Source organism: Orbicella faveolata, unplaced genomic scaffold (genome assembly GCF_042242905.1).
Source record: "Orbicella faveolata isolate gen_17 unplaced genomic scaffold, um_ofav_v1 contig_13, whole genome shotgun sequence".
Lineage (NCBI taxonomy): Eukaryota > Metazoa > Cnidaria > Anthozoa > Scleractinia > Merulinidae > Orbicella > Orbicella faveolata.
Window position 1 is genome coordinate 28,780,030 of NW_028301540.1, and position 24,314 is coordinate 28,804,343.

A 24,314-nucleotide genomic window follows, 5' to 3' on the forward strand; every position below is an offset into this window, starting at 1 on the left:
TAAAGGGAATTTTTTAGAACACTCCTCACAAAGTAACTTGATTCCTGGAATGTATTAAGACACAAGCCCTTTGAATACGCGCTTAGCTTTTGTACACACTGGGGAAATAGTTAGTTCACGGTAAATAAAGTTAAAATTTGTTTTACTTCATGTCATGTCCGGCGATTGTTGTGTGTCAGGCTCTATGATTCGATAAATAAAACTGTGCCAGCTATTTCGTTTACTCGTGATACCAAGCGATATAAGTTGAAAACTGGAAACATCTCGTATTGATGTTCTAAATACCTCTGACTAACCGAGCTCAAGGGCCTTACTGCAAGTTACGGACACTGTTTTTCCTATTGATTTATGGCCCAAGCGCGAAGCGCGCGGGACAAAAATCGAAAGGGAAAAATGGGGATCCGTAACTTAAGTACGGACCGAGAAAACGAAGTTAATAAGATATTTATTATATCTCCACTGTGTGTCGGACGGGTTCGGGAACAATTTCTGACCCACCTCGAAAGCAAAACGAGTCAATCTGAAACAATTGTTAAGTGTCTCTTAAGTCGTTACATGGTTTTAATACACAATTTCAGAAGTAACAGAAAGTTTTAAATTTTTACTAGCTAAAAAAGTTAAGAACACTTGGCGATAAATCACGGAACATTTTGGCAACAAAAACAGCGTTAAATTTCAGCGAGCCGTACAGTAGAATATGGCCCGCTAAATTGACCAATCACAGCGCGCGTACTAACTGAGAGATATTATAACAAATATTCTAGTTTTAAGAACATCAAATTTCCAAGGGGCAAATATCAGACCGATAGTTCCGAGACATAAACACTCTATTATCACTATTGTTCACCACTAAATTTTCTTCCGCACGCCAGTTCAAAAATCATATTGAACTATTTTCAACTCTTCTAGATGAAAGGCGTGGAAGCCAAATGTAAAACAGAGAAATTGCGTCTTTCAATTTTTTTTCTAAGCCCGCTTATTTACAGAAACATCTTTTCTTCACGGAAGAGAACTATGCATCCGGGTAATTTGTCTCTCCACCGATGAACACTATCGCGTCACGTGATCAATTAAAACCTATAACCTGAACTATAACCGTAATTAGTAGAATTCTGCTAGTATACTAATGCAAATGCTGCAATATGATTGGCTGAGCCATTGAACAGTTTCAGCCATTAGTGTGCAGTGGTTGGAGGTCGTCTAGGAAATGGCGACTTTTTTTTTGGTTTTTCCAAAGTTTTGAAGAGAAATTTTGATGCAAATGGATAATTAAATTCCTGAGAAGTCTAAAGGACATTTACGGTTTCTTCACTTTTAAAAAAGTTGAAATTAGTGAAAAAAACTGATGCACGGGCGCACACAACTTCAATTTTAAATGACAATTCAATCCGTGCGATCTTTTTCAGGCGCAAAGTTTAATTATATGCCAAGTAATTGGAAACCGTTATTTGAAGTAAATTTTCGTAAGAATTCAACTAAATCAATTAGATTATTCGTTCTCAATTTCTATGAGGTGATAGTTAATTACAGTTCACCACTAAATTTTCTCCGATTCTGATTGGCTTAAATTGACCACGTGACGCGAGTGTTCGTCCGCGGAGAGACACTATCAGCCCATAGTGCCCGTCCGCGGAAAATACCCAGATGGATAGTACTCGTCTGTGAAAATTTTTCTGTAAACAAGCGGGCTTGCAGAAAGTAAACAATTGAAATTGCATTAGTGGGTTTTTGCCTGTTGTCTTTTTCAAATTTTACATTTGGCTCTTACGACTAACATCTCAAAAAGTTGAAAATAATTTAATATGATTTTTGAATTGGCACGCAGAAGAAAATTTAATGGCGAACAATAAAGACAATAAAGTGTTTCTGTCTCGGAACTATCGGTCTGATAGTTGCCCCTTGGAAATTTGATGTTCTTAAAACTAGCATACTTGACCTCGAAGCTTCGCTTCTGAGGCAAATATTTGTTTTAAGAACATCAAATTTCCTCAGGGCAACTATCAGCCGATAGTTCCTCGACAGAAACACTCCATTGTTTAAATAAAGTTCGTTGTAAAGTAAACGAGGACACGCCCATTTAAACATTGGCTTTAATACTCTCCGTCAACCGTGCACTCTAAAATTTCGATACAGCATAAAGTATTTCGAAGAACAATAAAACTAATTTGTTAAATAAATGCTTACACGACTGCCGTATGTGTATAATTTTCCTGAAAGTATGTACAGCGTAAAATTATTAAGTGGAACTTGTTAAAAATATCCCTACCGCGTCTCTAAAAGTAGGCACGGAAAATATTTATAAAGTTCATAGCTCGATTCGAACGTAAGGTAAAAGTTCCGTGGCCAGATAAAACCCAGTTTGTATGGAACAGTTTCTTCTTAGAGGTGATTCGTATCTGCTCGATGTAAGATATTGGCAAATAAGCCTTAAAGGCAGCTAAAGTGACGAACTTCTAATTTCCCCTGACCAGACCAAAACTTAGTTACTACGATTTCAGTCGCCAGTTTTACGTAGATTCCAGTTTTTCCTCTGAAATTTTGCCTGGCAGTTTCACTTTTGTGTTGCTTATAAGGCCCAATCTTCTCGTTTTACTGCACTTTCCTACCGTTGTTGGTGCTTCTCTCGACAGTTTGCCCTGAATCTAGCCCCGATTTTGCGCTGTCGTTGTCGGCAGGTGTTTGTCTACAAGGTATTCCTTGACAGGCGTGATGTCACGCGTAACATTTTGGCTTGATTTAAGTCACGGCTATTCAGAGGGGTTCAAACCCTCTTTAAGGTTAAAACATTCCAAGCCGATAGCTGGGGCACCCTTTCAGACCAGAGACAAGTCATAACTACTCGGCTCGATGATATCAATGGCAATTTATCTACATGTGAACAGTGTTTCAGGTTAGTACGCCCTGTTGATAATAACTTCCGCTTTGTCATTCCCGTGGCTGTACACATCCAACACAAAAACAGTTCTTCGTCCTTTCAACTCTTCACTGGCGTGATTCAAAAGCGTATCAACCGGATAACGGTTTGAAAATACCCCTGTTGCCAGAGCGGAAAGGAAAACCCCGGCTGTTGGTTCCTCGCTGGGGCCTTCCCCTCTCTCAGGGGTCTGGGGTATAAATATGGCGTTTATAATAGCACGCCGATTTAGTCCCGCGATCATAAGCCTCCAGTGGCCTTCGGTTTCCACGAAGCCCTGCCGATCGGCTCTCGGAACGACCTTGACGTCCGAAAGTCCCCGACTGCAAAGTGTGGGAAGAGTGTCCTCGTGTAAGCTTGGCTTAGACAAGCCCAAAAATGGAATGTCTGGCCCCATGTCTGTCAAGGTTTGATCCAAAATTCTGAAGGGATAATATTTTTCCGCTTTCTTTGACTTATCAGAACTTGATGTTTCGCTCTCAGAGACTGCTGACGAGTCTTCGTCTTTCCTTTCTAACCGCTGATCGCCTTTTGTCATTTTCCCTTTTCTTTTAGCGGAATCGTTAGACTTCTGGCTCTTTGGCGTAGCTTTTCTTCTTAATTTTCTCGGCAGATGGGCAGGCTGATTCCTTGCTTTTCGCTTCCTGGAAGGGGCCACATCTTCAGCACCAACGTGCCGTCCTCTTGTCTTAATTTGAACCCGCTTCGGGATCCTGGAATCAACTGCAAGCATGGCAACAAAAATCTAATTACATCAAAACCAAGAAAATAGCAATGGACAACGTGAACACAACGAGCCAATGAAAAAACTCGTGCAGAAAATACACGTTATCTTCGCCATGGAGGCGAAAAGTCAAAACAGATAAACTAAGTTGCCATTATTGGTTGAATTAGTTGAGCACATGTACGAAAGATAGCTGGCGTGTTTTGTAAACCAGCCACAGATTACTTTGGTACGTACACCAACATTCATTGTTTCGGAAGTCAAAATGCTTAATAGCTGTTTCCCCAAAGCCAAGGCGAATCAAAGCCGTGTTCGTAAACAGAATAATTGTCCTAGTTTTGGTAAAAAAAGCACGTCGTCTCGCATACCGACGGAACAGGCAACGTTTGTGTTGATTTACACGGTCCAGAATCGTAGGGTTGCGGTCAGACTGCGGGGTATTCGGTCATTTCGTCCCATGGTCATTTCGCCCCCAGTCATTTCGCCCCAACCAAAAGTCACTTCGCTCCATACAAGAGTTACTTCGCTCCATACAGAAGTTACTTCGCTCCATGGTATTATTAAAGTGTATATATGCTTACAAGATTGTCTCTATTTGCCTGGCTGATGTTATAATCGTCCCATTTATAACTACGATTTTGATGACATGTTTGTAATTGTTAGTTTCACTCGCCCTAATCTCTCTCTGTCCCCCACGCTATGCCGATGTTGTTGATAAGCTCGTTGGTAATCCACCGTAGGAAAAAAGATGGCGGCTGTACATTTTACCACAATGCCTTGCGAACCTAACACAGCCTATAAAGCACTAAGAAAGCCATTTTTTTTACAATATTTTCCCCTGTGCTAAGGACATTGAGTAGCCTAGGTTTGAAGATTTTATTACGTTTCTCTACGTTTTTATGAACGTTGTTAAGGTTTTTGTGCGCTAAGAATTATGGGTAAATGTACCAGTCGCCATCTTTTTTCCTACGGAGGATTCGCGCTCGTTTGTCGATGGCCGATCGAACTTCAGAAACTGTAACCCTGTAGAGAACTTAAAATGCGACCGAGATCTTGGCGTAGTTTAAGTGCGATTGAGTCTAAATATCTTTGTTTGATTACTACGGACTGAGGTATAAAATGCGGACTAAGCATTACAGACTTGGTAAAAAACACGGATTCGGGTATAAGACGCGGACTGCGGACTAAATGCGGCTTACCAACTGCAGTCCGTGTTTTATACTGACCGGTAGTAATTAATACTACGTAACACACTATAGATGTATAAACGAGAACAAACCGTCTCGTATGCACGTGCCTAGCGATCAATTCATTTGTTTTCGCTCCTGTTGGAGGGAGGCCAATTCCACGTCTTCCTAACAGCTCAGGCAAAACATGCTGTTCCTAGAATTTTGGCTTTTTAACATAGCAAACCTACCAATACTCGAACGCACTCTTTGATCTACGACAGAAGCATATCACCCAGTCTAGGTGATATGCTTCTGTCTACGATTACTACTAGTTTAATAGGTTTATACTCTATAGTCTGATTCTAAGGCCTCGTCGGAGAAATTTGAAAACGCAGCTATATTTCTACAGTTAGGCTGTCCGTCGACATTAATCTGTCACGAAAACAGCACTCTTCGAAACGAACTTCAAACCAGAGAAATTTGACAACGCCGGCTTTTCGTTTCGCGCGAAGGGAGAACATTTTGAAAACGGAGCTTTTCGAAAATGATGACGTCACGATAATCACGTGATTTCCCTGACCGAGTTTTCCTCAAACACAAATCCACAATGACCGGTGATTGTTGCGTTTTTAAATTCCACTCGCGTAGTGTGGACGGAAAACATTTGATGCGTTTTCAGAGTAAAACCGGAGCCGTTTTCAAATTCCTCCGGCGTAGTGTGGAGAGAGCCTAAATTCACCTGTTTTGCATTTCCTTTTGGGATTAACTCTCCTGATGATGTAACCGTATTTCTTCCCTGTCCTTGTTGTCATTTCACTACCTGTGCCAGATGACTCGTGCTCACTTTCCATTTCAGAATCTTCTTTGTTCTTCAAATTTCGTGCTAGCAATAAAACAGATTCAGTTGTCACCAAAAATAAACGCAGACATTAACAAATATTAAATTTGTAACCTGGACATGTGCACGTACTTCGAATTTCACACCTAATTATTATTAATACGACTGAGAAAAGTATTTCATTATGATTGGTTGTGAGAACGGGCAAATTAATCACTAACTTTTAATTTGCACTGCAGTGCAAATTAATGCAAGCGCATTCATAATTATGCCAGCCATATAATGAGTACTGGTATGAAAGCTCTTACAATTAAGGATTTACACTGCTTAGGAAAATTGAAGATTCTTTCAAATTGCATTCGCCTAATAACACAGAAAATTTTACGAGAATCTTCCATTTGCCACTGCTATACATGTATATATCTTCAACTGTATTCGCATTCATTTGATTAACTATTTTGATAGTTTATTTTAGTATTTAAAAATACTAATTAACACTCTGTAAACAAACTAAACACAGGCATTAAAAATGATTGTTCTATAGCTGGCGTTTTTCCCGCTACAGCGTACACATTCCTTGGCTAGTTCATCATGCAATGGTCACATGACATCTAACAACGAAACTGTCTACCGCTGACTGCCATGGGCAGGCAACATTGTGAAAACTATGACGTCAAACAGGAAACAGTTCATTGTTACCCGCGAAATGTTGACCGCTGTTGCACCTGATCAGAGCGTGCAGTTGAAGGTGGCCTAATGTCGCTGGAATCTCAGCGCGTTTTCCAAAATTTGCTTTTGTTTTGCTTTTGCTATGTAACAAATCCCTTAATGACCGATCCCTTGGAGAACAGTGAATTTTGTTTCCCTCGAATCTCACTATTTCACTCGACTTTGTCTCGGGAAATACTGTATTAAGATTCTCGTGAAGCAAAATTCACTGTTCTCCAAGGGACCAGTCATTAAGTACATCATGTTATGGCAAATATAAACAATCATCGTGGGATGAGCATTCACGTCCACTCAATCTCCCTCAGTTTTATTTTGTTTGTGGCAAAAAAATTTCAGAAAAAAAAAAGTTGCCCTGTCAACAGACTAGAGATGAGACCAAAAATGTGGAAGCCATTAGGTAGCAGTACTTAGTTCTTACACCCAGTAAGGAATTACTTTGCATGTGGCAATTTCTGTTTGTGGTTAGATTTTTCTTGTCTTTTTGTGTAGAATCTGTTCCTGATTCACTGTGTTGACTGGTTGAAGGTCTTAACGTGTTGTCACCTAGAATATCAGTGAATGGAAATGTAAAATACTCCAAAAATAAGGCAAAAAATTGTAGGTTGGTTTATTATTTTGCATAATTACTCATACTGCATGCTGTCACCTTCAGTTAACAGTTCCATGTTCCTGCAATTCATGTCATAGGATTACATGTTTTGACTGAGATGCTTTATAAGTGTAGGTTCTGGATGACAAACAATTTTCTATTTTGAAGACAAACAGATCGATGTTTGATTCTTTAGTTTTTGAAATGCTATTCACTAACTCAATTCCATGTGTCTATTGTAAAAAAAAAAAAAAAAAAAAAAAAAAAAAAATAATAATAATAAAATAACTTATGCTCACTGGACTGACTTCCGGGACATGCTGAAGAAGATTCTCCACTGTTCTTACTACTACCTTGAGTTTCACACAGTTGAGAGCAAGTGACCTCCCCAGCTGTCTGGTGAGGAGGTCTTCCACTGTGAGCTGCGGGAACAAACTCCAGAGCTACAACAACACCCTGTATGTGCAGCTGTACATGTTCTCTGAAGTGGAGCTCTTTCAGGATAAGTCCAAGGTTCACTGTTGTTATTAGATCCATCGGCCTCTCAGGAGGGAAGGTCCTCTCGTATAATTCAAGGGAGTAGGGCAAGGGCGGAAAGCTGTAGTAACCTCCTTTACAAGATTCCCTAAGAAGCTGTTTGGAATCCTCAGACTGACGCCATCTGATGACTTTGTTGACGGCGTCAGAGCCTGTGAAAGGTTTGCCATTTACATCTGATGGCTGCTTAAGAACATAAAGCTGTGATTCACGGGTGGTTGTAAGAAAGCAAAACCTCTGATGTTTTGAATCCTGGGCTTCAATTTTGATAAGCATGCGAGCACAGACAAGTACTTTCCCTGGTGCAATGGAATTGAAAACTTCAGGTTGTGAACAGGCGTAAAGGTGAAGGATGATTGGCTTGGAGCTTGTCCCTAAGAAAACAACACATAAATTGTGAGTCAATTGAAGAAAATTATAGATTATGCAAAAAAGGAACAGTTAAAGACAATTCAATGTCGTAAAGTGCAAGGCTCACTGTAAACAGTGGAACAACATGGTTTTCCTTACCATCATTTAGATGAACCCATTTACTGGCCCAAAAAGAAGACTTGCGTGCCTTCCTCTCCCTGATGTCTCGGCTAATAAACATCACTGCTCCTACAATGTCACATATTAAACCTGGTGAGTAATTGGCCAGGAATTTCCTCTCAATGAACCTACAATACAAACAAACAGAACAAAGCTATTACATGAACCTTCCTGAAGTTAAAAAATTACTTACTAGTATCAGTATTATACATGTACATGTATCTTGCAACGATGATGTAACAAGAGTTGCCATGTCCAAATTACACAGACTTCTTATAGCATTGTTACTCACTAGTGTTAATTTTTATTAGTGGCGAAACTAGGTGGTACACCTTTGTTGAATGACCTTTATGCAGCATTGCTTATACATGCACCATGCAAAAATATTTGCACACAACTCTCATTATACAGAGCTTGACGTTGCAAATGCTGGGGTTGCCAATGTGACTGATTTTTTTTTTTCCACTGGCAACTAACTTTTCATGCTTTTCACTGAAATACTTTTGCTGGCGACTAAATCTGAAAACTTAGAGACCAGCTGGCCCCAATGTTTTTTCCTGAAAGTAGAGCCCTGTCATGTATAAATCATGTAACATTGTCTGACGCTATGATTGAAGAGGTTTCATTAATATTTTCAACAGGAAGGCAGCTGGTTTTCACAGGTGGGCAAAACTACTGGTATTCGAACTGAACTATTTTGTAAGAAAAACTTTCTTCTAGATGGTCAAACCAGATACTGCAGCCGCAATTGTCATCACAGTTAGTCAATTGGCCCAGCGCCTGGCCCTTAACGATCAATTTATAAAACCCCAGTCATGTCGTAACTCAAGGGTTACATTAACATTTACAGCAGGAGGACAACTGGTTTTCACAGGCAGGCACAATTCTTTCAACTGAACTTCTTCAGAAGAAAACTTTTTCTGTAGATGATCAAACCAGGCTGGCAAAATCATTCTCACAGCCGGTCAATTTGCCTACTGCCTGGCACCTAATGAAACCCCTGCTTGCTGTAAGTGTGTTGCAAGTAACTAACTATAAAATTGTACCACTTGCTCTTAGACTACATGTTTTTTATTACTTCAATACCTGTATGGTACACCAGGCAATTTCCATGCAGGACCAAGCTCACTGGGGGCTAGTTTGTACACTTCTGCAGTGGGGCTGGTAGGATTCACGGATACCTCAATGCTTGCTGCAGGACTTGTGTTGTAGACCGCATTACTTCTCTGACCAAATTTCCTGGCAACACGGTAGTTTAAGATTGCCACAATGTCTCCAACTTGAAGATAATTATAAAGCAGGACACAGAAAGAACTCCAGATACACACAGATACCGTCCCTGTACGATCCTCAAGTTCAAGATAGGCCTGGTACGGATATTTCCTTTTGTCATCAGTCGCTTTCCCGTAGTGATTGAGCCTGCTTTTACTTACTATTCTCCCAATCAGTGCGGGAAATGGACGCGACAAAACTTTCCAAAATGAATCCAGATCAAAAATAGTGATTGCATTGGTGATGGGGTTAGAAAGCGTCAAATTTGGATCACTAAACCACTTTGCACCAAAGTAGTCTTCGTCGTTCCATAATGGCAAATAGTAACCACGGGAGGCTGCTAGGGGTAATTCTTGCTTTTCGTTCGCTGTTGCATGGTCACAAAATTCGATGTCCCCCTCAGCTTCCTCCGTGTTCTCCGGCGCGAAATCTAAAATTTCTATTCCTTGAAGAATGACATAAGGTGCTTGCTCCAATGATTTCTCGTCGATCAAGGAACTACATTCAGTAACTGTCACAACAGAATTTTTCCGCAGCTTGTGTTCGTAAACGAGGCAATTTAAAGAGGTTGACAATAAACATTTCGTCTTGTAACGGCCATCGCTTAACATAATGTCGAAAGCGTCAGTAAAATTCGGGTCCAAAATGGGAAAGCTCTTGTCGACAAAGTATCTGTAAATGTCCAAAACTTTCACAGTAAACGTTTTCTTCGCTTCATCTTTGCCTGCGATGGTTTTTATGTTTGAAATACAACCCGCAGTGAGCATAATTCAAGAAAATAGTCCTTCTACGAAGTCGACCACCATATTTACGGCGCCATTTTTTTTCAAACCTGTCTCCTCCCCAGGCTCACGTAAGACGTGATTACGCGATCAGTAGGTACGCCTTGAAGAATCGAACAAAAATACTGTCGAAGCTTGTCGATTCAATTGGGTTTTGGGTTTAATCATCGGTATTCCCTAATTGTCCGCTTCAAGATCATGGCTCAAATCGTTGAATGTGTTCCAAATTTTTCCGAAGGACGAAATAAAGAAGTGATTGACGCCATAGCGCAAGCGATTGCCTCCGTAGAGGGTTGTTCTCTACTTGACGTGGACCCGGGCGTATCTACCAACAGGACTGTATACACATTCGTCGGCTCGCCCGAAAGTGTCGTGGAAGGAGCTCTGAATGGAGCGAGAATGGCCATGCAATTGATCGATATGACAAGACACCACGGTAGAGAAATTTAATAGTTTTTTTAACGTCTCTTTTGTAAGGGCGAACATTTAATTTGTTTATTAATATTTGGAAGTTTTGTGCTGAGCATATAAATGTAAACATCAGTTTGCATGTTAAAAATTAATTAAGGATATTGAACTTACAGTTTCTCTTTCATGAGATATTTAAGTTATTATTTTTTTTACATTAGTTTAAAATTCATGCAATGTAAAAGCTCATAGCAATAATATAATACATGTAATTCTTACTCATTTGAGAATTAAGGTGAAAATAATCTAGAACACATTTTATATATATTCATGTATATAAAAATATAAATAAAAGTGTAAAGCATAACTTTTTTTCTCAAACTCTGTTTTAACTTTTCAAGTTCAAACAAGTAAGATCATATCATAAATGTGACGGTATTTGGATATCTGATCTTACAGTAATTGGCATAGATTTTTATGATTTTATTTCTCTGTTTTCTCCTTACTTTAGATTTGAGTCAGATGATACATAGAACACTCAAGATTGTGTTTCACACTTTTCTAAACTCCTTTAAGTTCATCAAAAATACTCAAAGTTCTTCATCCTGCATTTTCTAATGTCTGGAAATGTGTTCCCATATAAAACATGGTGTCTATACATGTACATGTAGTTTTGATAATTATGATAATTCCGAAATGAACTTTTTGAATTTCATTGCCAGATGTTACCTCATCCATCACCTTCTCTTTCTTTTCCTTCCCTCATGAGAGGGGTAGTGTGAGTCAGTTCCTTTGCTAATGACAAAAGTGGGTATTATTTCTTTTAGGAGAACACAAGAGAATGGGTGCACTGGATGTGTGTCCCTTTATTCCTGTTCAAGGTGTAACTATGGAAGACTGTGTTCAGTGTGTAAAAATGTTTGGGGAGAGAGCAGCAATGGAGCTTGGAATACCAGGTATCTAAAAGGTGAAACAATGCATATTAAATACATACATGTACAGACTATACATGTATGTGCCTGGAGAATCAGGGATGGAAACTCAATTTTGACAGTATTGAGTCACAGCTTGGTAAGTCAGTCTCTAGAAATGTCCCCCTGCCCTGCCCTCAAAAGAAAAAGAGCAAAGAAATGTACAATTATTTTCTTGTCCAACATTCAGACTTCTCCAGATGAGTGGGCAAGGTTAATTTCCATCCTTCCATAATCAAGAGATTCTTCTGTGCTGTAGCCTTGATCTTCATGTGCCCATAATAAGGTTGTTACTTTTAGGTGAATTATATCAACTACATTGTACATTCAAGTTCATCCATAACATCAAGGCCAGCCTCTGAATCAAATATATACTTGGCTGTAGCAGGTGTAACGGGTTATGGCCCTTATTGACAGGCTTGGTATAGGTAAAGTGTTGAATTCTTGTAGTCAATGTTGTAATGTTCAGTCAAATGTGATATTTAACAAATAGATTCCATGTTGCCGTGTGTCTGGTCAGTAATAGATCACAGATGACGTCAAAATGTGGTAAGAACAAAAAAGTGGCACATGAGGCGATAGCCGAGTGTGTCACTGATGTTCTTACCACATTTTGACGTCTTCTGTGATCTATTACTGATCAGACGCACGGCAGCATGGAATCTATTTGTTTTATATAATAACGAAACAAACTACTACAGATAAAACTTTTTTTTACTTCAAAATCTTTTAACATAACTCGAAAGCCGGCCTTTGCCCACTTTGGCGAACACGAAAAAAGCTATTTGACGTAATCTATTGTCTATACAAATTCAAGCAATCTCATTGGTTGCTATGCGTAGCAAAGAATTTTGATTGGGCAGGAAAATCACGCCACTGTCAAACTTGACTTGAGCGTCGCTTCTCGTGGAATGAAAACTTACAGCAAAAGCAGAATTGAACTGCGAAATCTACAAATCTTAAAGAAAATGCTGGATAAGTCAGGTCAGGTTTTGTCATCAGAGCAGCCCTGTGAGCCGAAAAGCTTGGATTTTGCTTTGAATATTGCAGGAGTTGAAAAACTACGCTCGGAAAACTTGCGGTTGCGGTCAACCTGGAGGCCATTCGATTCGAGTTTTGAATGAAAGGAACGTTAGTGATGGTGGAAATTTGTGTCCTCTGTGGTTGGTGATTCTCAACTCAGTGTGTGTGTAGTGAGCTATACTTTGCTCACTGCTGTGCCCCCGGGGGGGGGGACTCCCATATAAAATGGACGGGGATGCTCGTCGGAAATTTTGAATTTAACCCCTAAAAGAGACCAATCTGGGCGTGGCCGAAGCTTATACAGACCCCTAAAAGAGACCAGTTTATAATAAGAATCGTATAGCAAGCAAAGCATGTGGATATTTTTAGCAGTGATCAAATAACCGTTCTGTGTAAGCCGCCGAGTTTCGTATTACACTCTTGTAAAACAATAGACAAAGACATTTTGTTACAGTGTACTTTATTGTTTATATGAACCGAGTAAATATAAAGAATCAAAATTCTTTCTTTTTTGTTATTTCTTCGCGTGCAACCCTAAACGAGACCTTGACGACTAAAAATAATAAAATTTTGCCCAGAACACCCTAAGCGAGACCAAAATCCAAAATTTACACCCCTAAGCGAGACAACGAGCATCCCCGTCCATTTCATATCGGAGTCCCCCCCCCCCGGGCTGTGCCCTGAAACGGACCGGAACATTTGCATTGGAAAGCAAGGTTATGTGTTTATTTTCACTGATTTTAAGAAGTGATTTTGATGTTTCATTCCAGACAATCACTGTGTCAACAATTATTTTGAGACTGAGAAAAGTTCAATGTTTTAAATAAATTAATCTCATAAACATTTTGTTTAATGGGTTTGTTAAATTCGTGATAAAGCAATGGTTCTCGGCTTACCAAGACCAATTTTGTGTTTGGTTTAGTCTCGCTCGACTGCCGACTGAGACTGCTCGAGTATTTTTTCCGAGTCATTTTCTAAAACAGAAACGGCTTTATCTTTCTTCTTCCTGCTAGACTATGCTTCTGGTACCTGTTCAATGCCTGGACAAGACTTTCTTGTACCTTATCTTTTGCCCAGTCATGTAAAATATTATCTAAATTCTCAAGACTTTCCGCCATTTTAAAACACAGAGGGAAAAACTTTGAAATTATGACGTCAATCGTGCGTCTGTCCTCTCATAGATCATAGGCGAGAACCAATCAAAATGCGAGGATAACTTGGGTTATTATATATATATATATATATATATATAGCTAGTCTAAAATCGTCAATCTGATACTAACTGGTGTAGTAACTCTGGTTTTTCAGTCTACCTGTATGGCTATGCATCTGATAAAGAATACCGAAAAACTGTGCCACAGATCAGGGCAGGAGAGTATGAAGGTCTTGCTGAAAAGGTAAGTGCATGGACTGGTGGATGAAATAAGAAGTCACTGCTAATATTGATCAAGCTAAAAGCAACATCAGACTCACAGATCTTAGCATGGGGGCTAGACCCTCCATCTTACCCCCTTATGTGTTTGCAGTCAATTAAAAAAAAAATGAATGTTCCAAAATAAATTTTAAATAGCAATAATCATTATTAATTTAAGATAATCATCATTTAAAAATATAAAAATATACATGTATGTTTATATTGAAATATAACCTGACAGGATTTGTTTGTTTACCTGCAGAGTCATTTATAACTTTTTATCTCAGTTTAGGCTCAATTTTACTTTGTTTCAAGGCTTTATTATACATGGTGTTATACATGTAAAATATTAATATTTAATATGCTTAGTTCTACTACCAAACTTTTTACAGATCCAAAAATCGGAATGGAGGCCGGACTATGGTCCGGCAGAATTCCTTCCTACATGGGGAGCCACTATAGCTGGGGCAAGGAAGTTCTTGATTGCCTACAATATCAACATTCTTGGAACAAAAGAACAAGCTCATCGACTAGCATTGAATATAAGAACACAAGGCAGAGGACCAGATCAGGTGTGGTGTTAAGCTTATAGCATTGACTTAGCATGTAGATTTAACCTAGACTAAAAGCGGAGCTCCTGATGGCGATAATAATATTTATCATAACTAGGAAAAAGATTTGATATCAGAAACTCATAAAAATTGATCAAGGGTACCCATGATTGTAAAAATGACGCAACACAACAAAATGCAATGCAATGCAACCCAATGCACCGTACAGCTCTGCACCCCACTGCACTGCAACACAACGTTGTTTTTACTTTGAACTTATTTATTTGTTATAATCCCTTCCTGATACAGTATATATTAATTGCTCTTAAAATAAATCCCTATCATTGTGGTATGCTTTCTGACTGTCAGTTCAAAGCAATTGTAGAAATTGGGATATTTTTATGATAAGCGAAAAATGTGATACTGTTCAAAGTTTACCAATAACAGATAATCAATTGGAAGTAAAAAGCATCTATTCAGTATTTGATGAATTTTGAATATTTGAATAACTTAGCAGTGAGGTTTTCTGTCTGTATTGTTTGGCCTTTTGTTTTGAGTCTGAATAATCTGCTCAAAACATAAGTAGTGAAAACATTTTTGTATGAGCTCTTAGTCTAAGCTCTAAGACCGTGATATGGTCAGACATGTAATACTGGTCAGCGGATACCTTGTTTTGACAGGTGTCAAATGGCCATAACATGAATGTCCAATATCAAAGATATACGCTCTAAATGAAGGCTGCATGTCTCTGTCAACCTATTAGCTGGAGTATGGTCATCATGTTACGCGACTCTGTCGTCTTCATTGTTGTCACCAACCCAGCTGATAACCACGAGAAAATCAATTCATGGGTTTCCTTTTTTCCTTATAATATGAGTACATGTATGGTGCTCTGCTTGGCAGCCCTTCAGGCCACTGAAGCTCCGCTATAAATTCTCCTATTAGTTTTGTTAAATTTCTTTTGATGTTGGCTCTGAGAATTTGATGGCTCATCAAGAATTAAGCCTTGTGGTTGACAATCATGAATTATATGTTGGAAATTAATTTAAATAAGGATAAGAAGTAAAAAAATGTTGTGTCATGGTGATAAAAACATTTATATTTGGTTGAGCACTAACTAAGGAAAAAAGACAGTAAGACCAACAGTAGCAAAAGTAAAATTTGAAGATATCCTAACAAACAAAAAATATAAAATTATTGCAAAATAATACGCTTGTTGAGGTAAACTTTTCATTTTCTTTTATGAACAGCCTGGTCGGCTTTCTGAATGCCAGGGTATGGGGTGGTACCTGGAAGAAGCAAACCTAGCACAAGTGTCTTTAAACCTGCTGGATTTTCACCAAACGGGCATGCATACAGCTTTTGAAGAGTGTGTAAAGGATGCAAAGGTACTTTTATTTATACATGTTCCTTAAGGTATCATGGATACTTTTTTAGACATGTAAATAACTGAATAAAGCTTGGATAAGACAATAATCTACTTGAACAGTGCCTTCAACGACCCAGGAGTTCAGATGGACACTCTGTTATTTAAGTTGCATGTAACACTCTTTCAATCTTACAACAATTTGGGCTTAACAAAATGATGGAGAAACAGACCCTAGTGTTATTGAAGACAGGAATTCTCTGCAGGGGAACTCTGAGTAGTGCTCAATACTTCAAGTTATCTGACATCACAGTATGTACATACGTGGAAAACAGTTATGTATGACTTCGCAGGCTGGGTGTGTTCATGAACACGTCACTCTAGACCAAATGCAAATTATTTTCAGTATTAATTGGATGAGTATATATCAGCTTTCTTTAATTTGAAGCTCAAATTCACAAAGCAATTGATTCAGTATTTAAAGCTTAGCTCACATTTAGAAAACCTAAAACAATTGAAATTGTGATTTTGAATGAAAGTGCTTGGCAGATAAGTATTTAAATCTAAATGAATCCTATTTTTTGTAGGAATTAAAGCTCGCAGTTTGTGGATCACAGGTAGTTGGTCTTGTTCCTTTGGAAGCAATGTTATTAGCTGCTGACTACTACATTGAGAAGGAAGATCTGTTTATTGTGGGGGAAGATCAAAAGATCCGCTTGGTAAGTCTGTGGTCTGTGGTCCTGCTTCTGTGTAAAGATATGTTTTGTCTTAAATCCATTATACTAGCCTTGAAGAACCAAAAATTAAAAGACAAAAAAACCTACAACTCAAAAAGGAAAGGGTAGGCCACCACGGGCAACAGATCTTTAATATCTGGCAGTTCAATCTAGGAGAATTGGAGGCATTCTAATCTTGGTGCAAATCTGTATTTCCAATAATTATGATTATAGTTACACTTTTGCAACAAAGTAGTTTTCAAGATTGTAATTTGATGATCTGAACATAACTTTGCTCTTGACTTCAGGTTATAGAGAGGTTAGGATTGAGCTCACTCACTCCATTTGATCCTAAAACAAGAATTATTGAGTAAGTAATATTGAAAGAAACTTATGCTGGTGTTGTGGCCAAATACGTATACATGTAACTTAAAGGCAGTGGTGTTCAAAGTTCATGAGCAGAATACAGTCTGTGGAAGCCCATCATCATTGTCACTAAATCTGAAATACATGCATTAGTTGTATGAATCATGTATTGTTATGACCAGCTTTTATTTCACCCGGAAAGAGAAAGTTATCCATAGTTTACAAGTTTCGTCAATGTTCACTTATCCACTGGATAGCATCCTTGGTAGGGGGACTTCCATGTGAAAAGGTCAGGGGTGTTTGTCGGAACATTTGAATTAAACCCCTACGGGAGATCAATCTAGACATAACTCAAGCTTTATTTGACCCCTAAAAGATACCACTTAAAACAGAACAGGCTCAAATACCAGCCGCTGTTCAGGAAAGGAGCCCGCGCTTGTAGACTGGACTCAAGAGAGCGGCAGAAATAGAGCCTAAAAACGAAAATAATAGCGTTTTTTAGGGTTAGGGTTGGACGAGCGAGCGAGACGACGAGCACGCCCGACCTTTTCACGTGGGAGGCCCCCACTGCACCCCCCCGCACCACCCCGCCCCCCCCCCCGGAAAGCATCACCCAACCTTTGAACCACCAGCCCCAGAAGTTCTGGGATTTCCTTGGCAATACTGTATGTGCTCAGATTTTGCCTATTGATGACAGGGCCATTCGCGTTTTTAACTTTTTAGAGCACAATGTAATTTACAAGATACTAAAGTTGACACGTTCCAATAATAAAATAAAATAACTTTTATTTTCGGACCCTATGATACAAATTGCTTAATATTTTCTTTTAAAAGGGCCTTAAAATAATGCATGTCATAGTAAGAAAAAGACCAATTTATGATGATGTTTCTTCGAAACAAGGTTGTACATACGTGTAGCTTTGTGTGCACGCAGTGACAAGATTATTGAGGCAAAGCCAGTAAAAAGGTTTGCACATTGTTAGTGATCAAGTGGGATAACTGAAATTAACGCCATTAGCCTAGTGTACTCACAGTATTCTTCATTTACAAGATAATGTAAATATTTATTGAGCCAACTTTATTTCTCAGATACTTAGTTGATAGTGCCGAGGATGGTCCCCTTGTGTCCATGCCTTTCCGACAGTTTATCTATAGCCTAGGTTCCAGATCGTCGGCTCCTGGAGGGGGATCTGCTTCCGCTGCCATAGGGGCCATGGTAAGCTAAATAAAGCAATTGATTGGCGGGGAATGAAAACACTGTGCGCCAGTTTACAGTGATTGAGTTTTAGATTGCTGAAGTACATATTACGGAAGAGATTTTGTTTCTTATTTTTTATCAAGAAATGGCCTGAAAAAGCTTTGTTGTCTCTTGTCTAGCAATGCCCTTGACAAAACCTGTGTACGGGGCATGGCCAGTTTCTTATAGATGAAATCATCTCAAAGAGAAATTTAAAGGAACTCAGTGGCGGTATTTTGAGTTATTGTGGCCGCATGCTAAATTACGTTAAATTGAAGAAAACCCGGCTGAAGAGAGTAGTTTACTAAGATGGAGAAATACCAAAGAAATGATAATAAACCATAAAGGAACAGGGATGGTTAAGGATGGAGAAGATTGACACGGATTAAAAAACCTTGACAAACTTAAGCTAAACTTTTGAAAATGCGCAAACTGTGACATAGGTCTTTAAGTGCAACCCGTAGAGGAAAAAGCATGATGAAGGTTCAAGACTTATGAAGGCCAAAAAGTCTAACGTGAGTTATACTTCACAGTGATCATCTAACCAAATTCTCCCATGGAAAATCGTAACAATTACATGGCATTGAGTCAGGAGAGTTTGGTTGCCGATTTTGTGTATTTCCACCGCAGGGGGTTGCTCTTGCTGCCATGGTTGGTTGGCTTACGTACGGGAACAAGAAGTTCGAAGCACTCGATTCACAGATGAGAAAACTTATTCCACCTCTGAGACAAGCTATGTTGGATTTTATTCCAATGGTTGATGCAGACACTAACGCGTTCAGTGGATTCATGGTAAGTCCGTTATTGATATCTCGACGCGCTCATCAGCAGAATTTTTATTTGCGTATTTATGACAAAGTTTTGAACGTTTCAGGAAGCCAAGAAACTTCCTAAAACTACACCCGAGGAACAAGAGATGTAAGTTTGAATTACTTACATAACGTTCGAAACATTCTGCATTTTGTGTCATATTCATGTTCGGAGACGGATAAAGTAGCAACTCAGTTCTTCTCAAGATTTTTGATCTTTGATTTTTTCCTTAATGTAGGACTAATGGATTCAATACAGAATGTGATTACTTGCCTTCGAACTACAATGAAGTAGCTAGTTTTCAGTCGTGCCACTAACATACATGATATTGTTATAAATCCCATCTGGAAGAAGTCAGCACAGTCGGCTATTTACAAAGTGTGGCCAAGGGTTAGGCACTAAACCATTTCGTAATTTGCGACGATTTTCCGGCTAAAACTAAGGTGATATTTTGACAATTCTAATTGCTTTTCTTTGTTTTTGCCACACCACTCTCGTTGCCTTTGGTGCTGTTTGGTTCTCAGTCGTGAGAAGGCTTTACAAGACGGTCTGAAGTCTGCTGTCCAGGTCCCGCTCAACGTTATTAAAACAGCTACCAAGGCGTGGGACCCGATGGTTGAGCTTGCCAAAATTGGAAACATGAACAGCAAATCGGATCTGCAGGTACAGCGCACGCGCTTTGCGGTGAAAGTTTGGCGCAGATACTTGTGAACAGGCTGCAAGGGCGTGCCCAGTCTGGTGACGAAGTTTCTCCTATAGCTCATTAATATAGCTCATAAATCTACTAGCGTTCTATCACGAATGCCGTTCTCTGATTGGCTTCGCTGCTCACTATCTCTTGTGTTGTAAATAGTGAGAAGACTGACAGCGTGCGGCTGTTAACGCGGACGTGACTGTTGGACGTAACCCTAAAGCAGATCTAATTTGCATGAGTGACCGTTTTGTTTTTCACTTTACAGGTTGGCGCGCGTAGTCTGGAGACGGCGGTGTGGGGCGCTTTTTACAACGTGAAGATCAACCTTCCAGACATAACTGACGAGGCGTATAAAAAACAGGTCTGTAAGTCATCGCTCATTTGAAGTCGTCAGCGTCTAATATCCCCTTGTGATAGCAATAAGTCTCAAAGGCAGACAAGTAAGGAGAATACACAACAAAATCAAGATCTCCCCTGTGAAAGCAGCTGTAGGTGATTTAATCTAGGTTTGGAATTGAACGCGAAGTAAAGTTTTGTTAGACTGGGCTCAACGAAGATTGTAAATTTTACCTGGCTGTGTACGTAGTGATCAAATGGACTTGATCTGCATGTTGTTGAGGTCCTCGCGAGGAGAATGAACAACCTCAACCCCACCTAGGTGATTTGCGAATCTGTCTAGGGGTAACTACGTATCTTTCACATCCTTGCCCTTCAGCGAGAGGTGTCCACTTTCAAGTCCGAGTCGGTGTTTTCAATTGTCAACAAATCTTGACAAATATTTCTTTCGTTATCTTTTGTGCTGAGATGCTGCAACAAATTTCACGAATGCAAAAAAGGCTACTAACATCATGTGTGTTTCTTCAACATAAGCATAGTGAAGTTTTACACTGCGAAAATGAAAATAGACAAGGAGTTTTGATAACTCGATGATCAAAATCGAAATCGTTATTGCAAGTTGATTAAAGAAAGCGTCATCGTAACTTTGCTGATTGTTTCTGCTTTATTCACATATTTTCAGCTTAGCTTTAAATATGTTTCCAAACATTTATCAATTTTAAACATATTTAAAAACTATAGAGCTATTGTTTGAGTTCGATGTACGCTTTCACTCGAAAGTGCGGCGCAAGTACAATTTGTCATGTTTACTGACTGTACAAAACACGCATCGGCGGGCGCTCTCCTTCTTCGACAACGGAGAATTAACTGGATTTTTACACGAATAAAACTGAGCAGTATCTACGGACGTAAAGTTATTAAGCCTTGATGAAACATCAATCGTTGCTTACAATTCAAGCGAAACTCAAACTAGCAATTATTTTGTCTTACTTTTCGGTCGCGATAGACTGACAAATTCCTCGCAAGCGTGTGGCAAGAGGAGCTAGGAAACTATGAAGTCCTGAAGCTCTGCTATATCTAAATATATCCAGCTAGTTTTTTGCTGTGTAATGGAAAAGCTGTTAATCTTCAACATATGTGAAATTTAAAGTGGAGTAATGTACAGCTGATGTAAAAGAAGCATCGGTCGGAACACAACTTAGTCAGCGATATATATAAGCTTACAGCGGAACATACCTAAATTCGACACTGTCTTGCTTCACTCAAACTGGAGCAGCTTACGACGAAAATCTTAAGCAAAATTCCAACAGACGTAAACGCGTTGAGTTGTGGGGCAAAAAATATGAAACGTTTCGGGAATTTCGGACGCCATTTCCCCCGCGCGATATCCGCAAAAACCCTCGCAGCATGTACGCGCGTGTACCGCAGGTGATGGCGCAATTTGTTCTAAAAATAGAATTATTGTCCCATATCATGGGGACAACCCCAATACTTGAAATGGCGCGCGCTTACGGTCTCCGTCCCGGATTATGGCTCCTGTCCTAAGTCGAAATTAGGGCGACGTTTTTTTTTTGCAAATTTCGTTAACCTATCTCTCTTTAAGCTATGTCTCTTTCGGAGACTGGACACGAGTGGGAATGGAACCATAATCCTTTGTGATCTTGAGCCAATCGTTTAAAACTTGAATCGGACCATCTGTGAAGACCGGAATGAATAATTTTGTTGTACTAATCTATAAATTGTAGGTTCTTGACGAAGCGGAGTCATCTTTGGAAACAGCGCAAGAGAAATGCAGAGAAATCCTAAAAATACTGGAGGAAAGGAATTAGAAACGCACGCCGACGTTGCGCCTTTTAAACGGATGGAGAAATGAATGTAGATGGAAGAGTGTTCACTTAACGATACTAACAGGGCTACTGACCGAGAATGAGTGATGGTGAGGGGCCCATCTTCCTTAAAACAATTCCTTAATCAACAATTCTCTTCCTAGTCGGTCCAATTCACGCGCGATTGCTACAGGTCAGGAAATGGTCAGGAAAAAATTATTCAGTGTCAGGGAAATGTCAGGGAATTTTAGTAGATCTGACATTTTGTGTTTATTTCTTGTATTTATTTGGTCAGGAAAATTTGATTTTTATCAGGGAAAAGTCAGGAAAAAGTCAGGGAATTTTAAAAAGTGAGGCCTATGACAACCATGTCACGTTCGGTAATGTATATCGTAATACTAATTGTTTAGGGTGAAACAGCGATTTTACGAACTAAGTTAAGGGTTAAGTTTATATTGGTTGGCTCGCTAGCGAAGGTGGTTGGGTGGACTCAGATTCCCTTAAAGCTTAATGCCTTCATCTTGAAGAAAACATTAGAAGAATGATTGCTCTAGTTGGTGTGATTTTCCATAATTATGTTCCGCCATTTCTCTGGAAGTTGCTGATGCCATAAAGTTTTAAAGTGTGTGAAAAGAAACCATAGTAATTTCAATCACCGCTTGTTTTTTAAGATGGTCGAGTGTCAGTGCGATGTAACAGGGTAGTTTGTAACACAATGCCTATCTTCCGTAAGGTACGCTCTTGTGTAACCTTATGTGTTTTGTCAAATGGGTGTGAATCCATCGCGGGCCAACGCACGTGGGTCGGAAGGTTGTTGGGCGTGGTTTACATGAGTGCTCCTAACGTAAATAGGGTACTGGATTTTAATTTATTGCCGGAGACAATGTCAAATGTTCTTTCGCTGTATATTTAATGAGAGGATAAAATCTGCGAGAGACTAGTAGCAGTTAAACTAAATATCGAGTTTTAAAGTTTTCAGGGTTTTATTACGGATAAATATGACTGTTATTTTATCTGTGGAAAGGCTGTGGAGATTACAATGGGCAGACAGACCGGGTTTCCATTGACTTGGTACAGTAAAGTCTGCTTGCGAGCCAGGCCGGTGCTAATTTCCGGTTTCTGTAGCATGAAGCGACTAGGAATGTTTTTACTCTCCCATGGATCGGATGCTAGTCCATCGCAGAGTCACCCCTTAAGCATTAAAATGACCGATACCAATTCATACCTGGACGAAAAAATACTGTGAGGTGTAAGGTGTGTCACCCAAAAACACAACGCAATGTCCCCGGCCAGGACTCGAACCCGGACTGATCGATCCGGAGGCGAGCGTACTAACCATGAGGCCTCTGCGCCACCCTTTGACTTGGGTGGAGATTTAATGAAACTTTTTTCACTGACTTTTCAAAAGTAATTCAGAACTGCTTTCCTCTGCTTACCATTTAGCCCCAAAAAATCCGCAAATTTCGATAGAAATTCAAATGGAGCAGTAATTTTACGGAAAATTCCATTGGGTAATTGCGACTACTTCAAAAGGTAGTCCCTATTCCGTTCGGAACGGAACGGCGGAAATGTCTTTACCATTTGCCAAATTGTGCAGTTTCCAGTCTCTCATCAGCCGAGAACAGGAGAGAACAATTACGGCAAAGAAAATCCTCGTGGATAAGCGCCCTCTCGTTTGGTTGGTTTGCCGGTTTTGGAAAAACCGTTACCAACTATTCAACAGCCATCCTGACCACTTAATTCTAACAAATGGTAAGCACCCTTTGCCATTGATTGACTCAACCAATCCGATTAGGTTAAGTCTGCATACAGGCCAAGTGGCCCACCAGGCCAGAGCTTATCCCGGTTTTTGTAGCATGAAGCGACTAGGAGTATTTCTACTCCCCCCTGGATAGGATGCTAGTCCATCGCAGGGTTACCCCCAGTAGTTCGCCGGTAGAGAGGCACTGAGAGTAAAGTTTCTTGCCCAAGAACACAACGCAATGTCCCCGGCCAGGGCTCGAACCCGGACCGCTCGATCCGGAGACAAGCGCACTAACCATGAGGCCACCGCGTCTCAAAAGGAACGAAAATAGGCCCTTTGCAGGATCCGGTCAAATGGTACTGAATTAATTACGCTGGGACGCAAGTTACACAGTGGGACTTCCAAAACAAAGGAAAGTCGGGCTGGACTGGTACGAGTTCCTTTGTTTTGGAAGTCCCACTGCGTAACTTGCGTCCCAGCGTAATTAATTCCGTACCATGTGACCGGATCCTGCAAAGGGCCTATTAGTCGCGTTTAACCAGTCCGGTACAGCATCTCGTCTGAACTCTCAGGATTTCCGATTCCGAAACGCTGGCGAAGCGCCAGTTTACGCCGACCGTTTTGTTTGGATAATGCTTTATTCACCCGGTAGGGAGTTAATAAATCTCATTAGCCAGAGATGACGAACCAATCAGATTGCTTGAAACACCAAGATCACTGGGCGTGTTTTTACTAATTGCTCATACACCATGATGAGCAAGCCAATG

General features: G+C 39.8%; 2 protein-coding genes across 3 annotated transcripts; one reads left to right on the plus strand and one right to left on the minus strand.

Annotated features, from left to right (window-relative positions):
- Positions 1-2,076: 2,076 nt before the first annotated feature.
- LOC110053913 (RPA-related protein RADX-like) lies at positions 2,077-10,131 on the minus strand. 2 transcript variants are annotated; one of them, XM_020760223.2, is made up of 6 exons: positions 9,118-10,131; positions 8,011-8,159; positions 7,317-7,874; positions 6,810-6,917; positions 5,547-5,690; positions 2,077-3,637 (listed from the first exon to the last, which is right to left on the minus strand). In XM_020760223.2, exons 1-6 carry the CDS (start codon positions 10,068-10,070, stop codon positions 2,892-2,894), a joined length of 2,658 nt encoding a protein of 885 aa, XP_020615882.2. In that variant the 5' UTR covers positions 10,071-10,131; the 3' UTR covers positions 2,077-2,891. The 2 variants fall into 2 exon arrangements, with proteins under 2 accessions (XP_020615882.2, XP_020615881.2); XM_020760222.2 differs by having other exon boundaries at positions 7,263-7,874.
- A 37-nt stretch (positions 10,132-10,168) lies between these two features.
- Positions 10,169-22,774, plus strand: LOC110053908 (formimidoyltransferase-cyclodeaminase-like). The gene is made up of 13 exons (XM_089285338.1): positions 10,169-10,521; positions 11,321-11,449; positions 13,796-13,884; positions 14,294-14,473; positions 15,703-15,840; positions 16,406-16,537; positions 16,843-16,904; positions 17,990-18,116; positions 18,768-18,929; positions 19,012-19,055; positions 19,472-19,610; positions 19,907-20,002; positions 21,723-22,774. The coding sequence occupies exons 1-13, from the start codon at positions 10,284-10,286 to the stop codon at positions 21,804-21,806; spliced, it is 1,620 nt and encodes a 539-aa protein (XP_089141464.1). The 5' UTR covers positions 10,169-10,283; the 3' UTR covers positions 21,807-22,774.
- Positions 22,775-24,314: the final 1,540 nt, after the last annotated feature.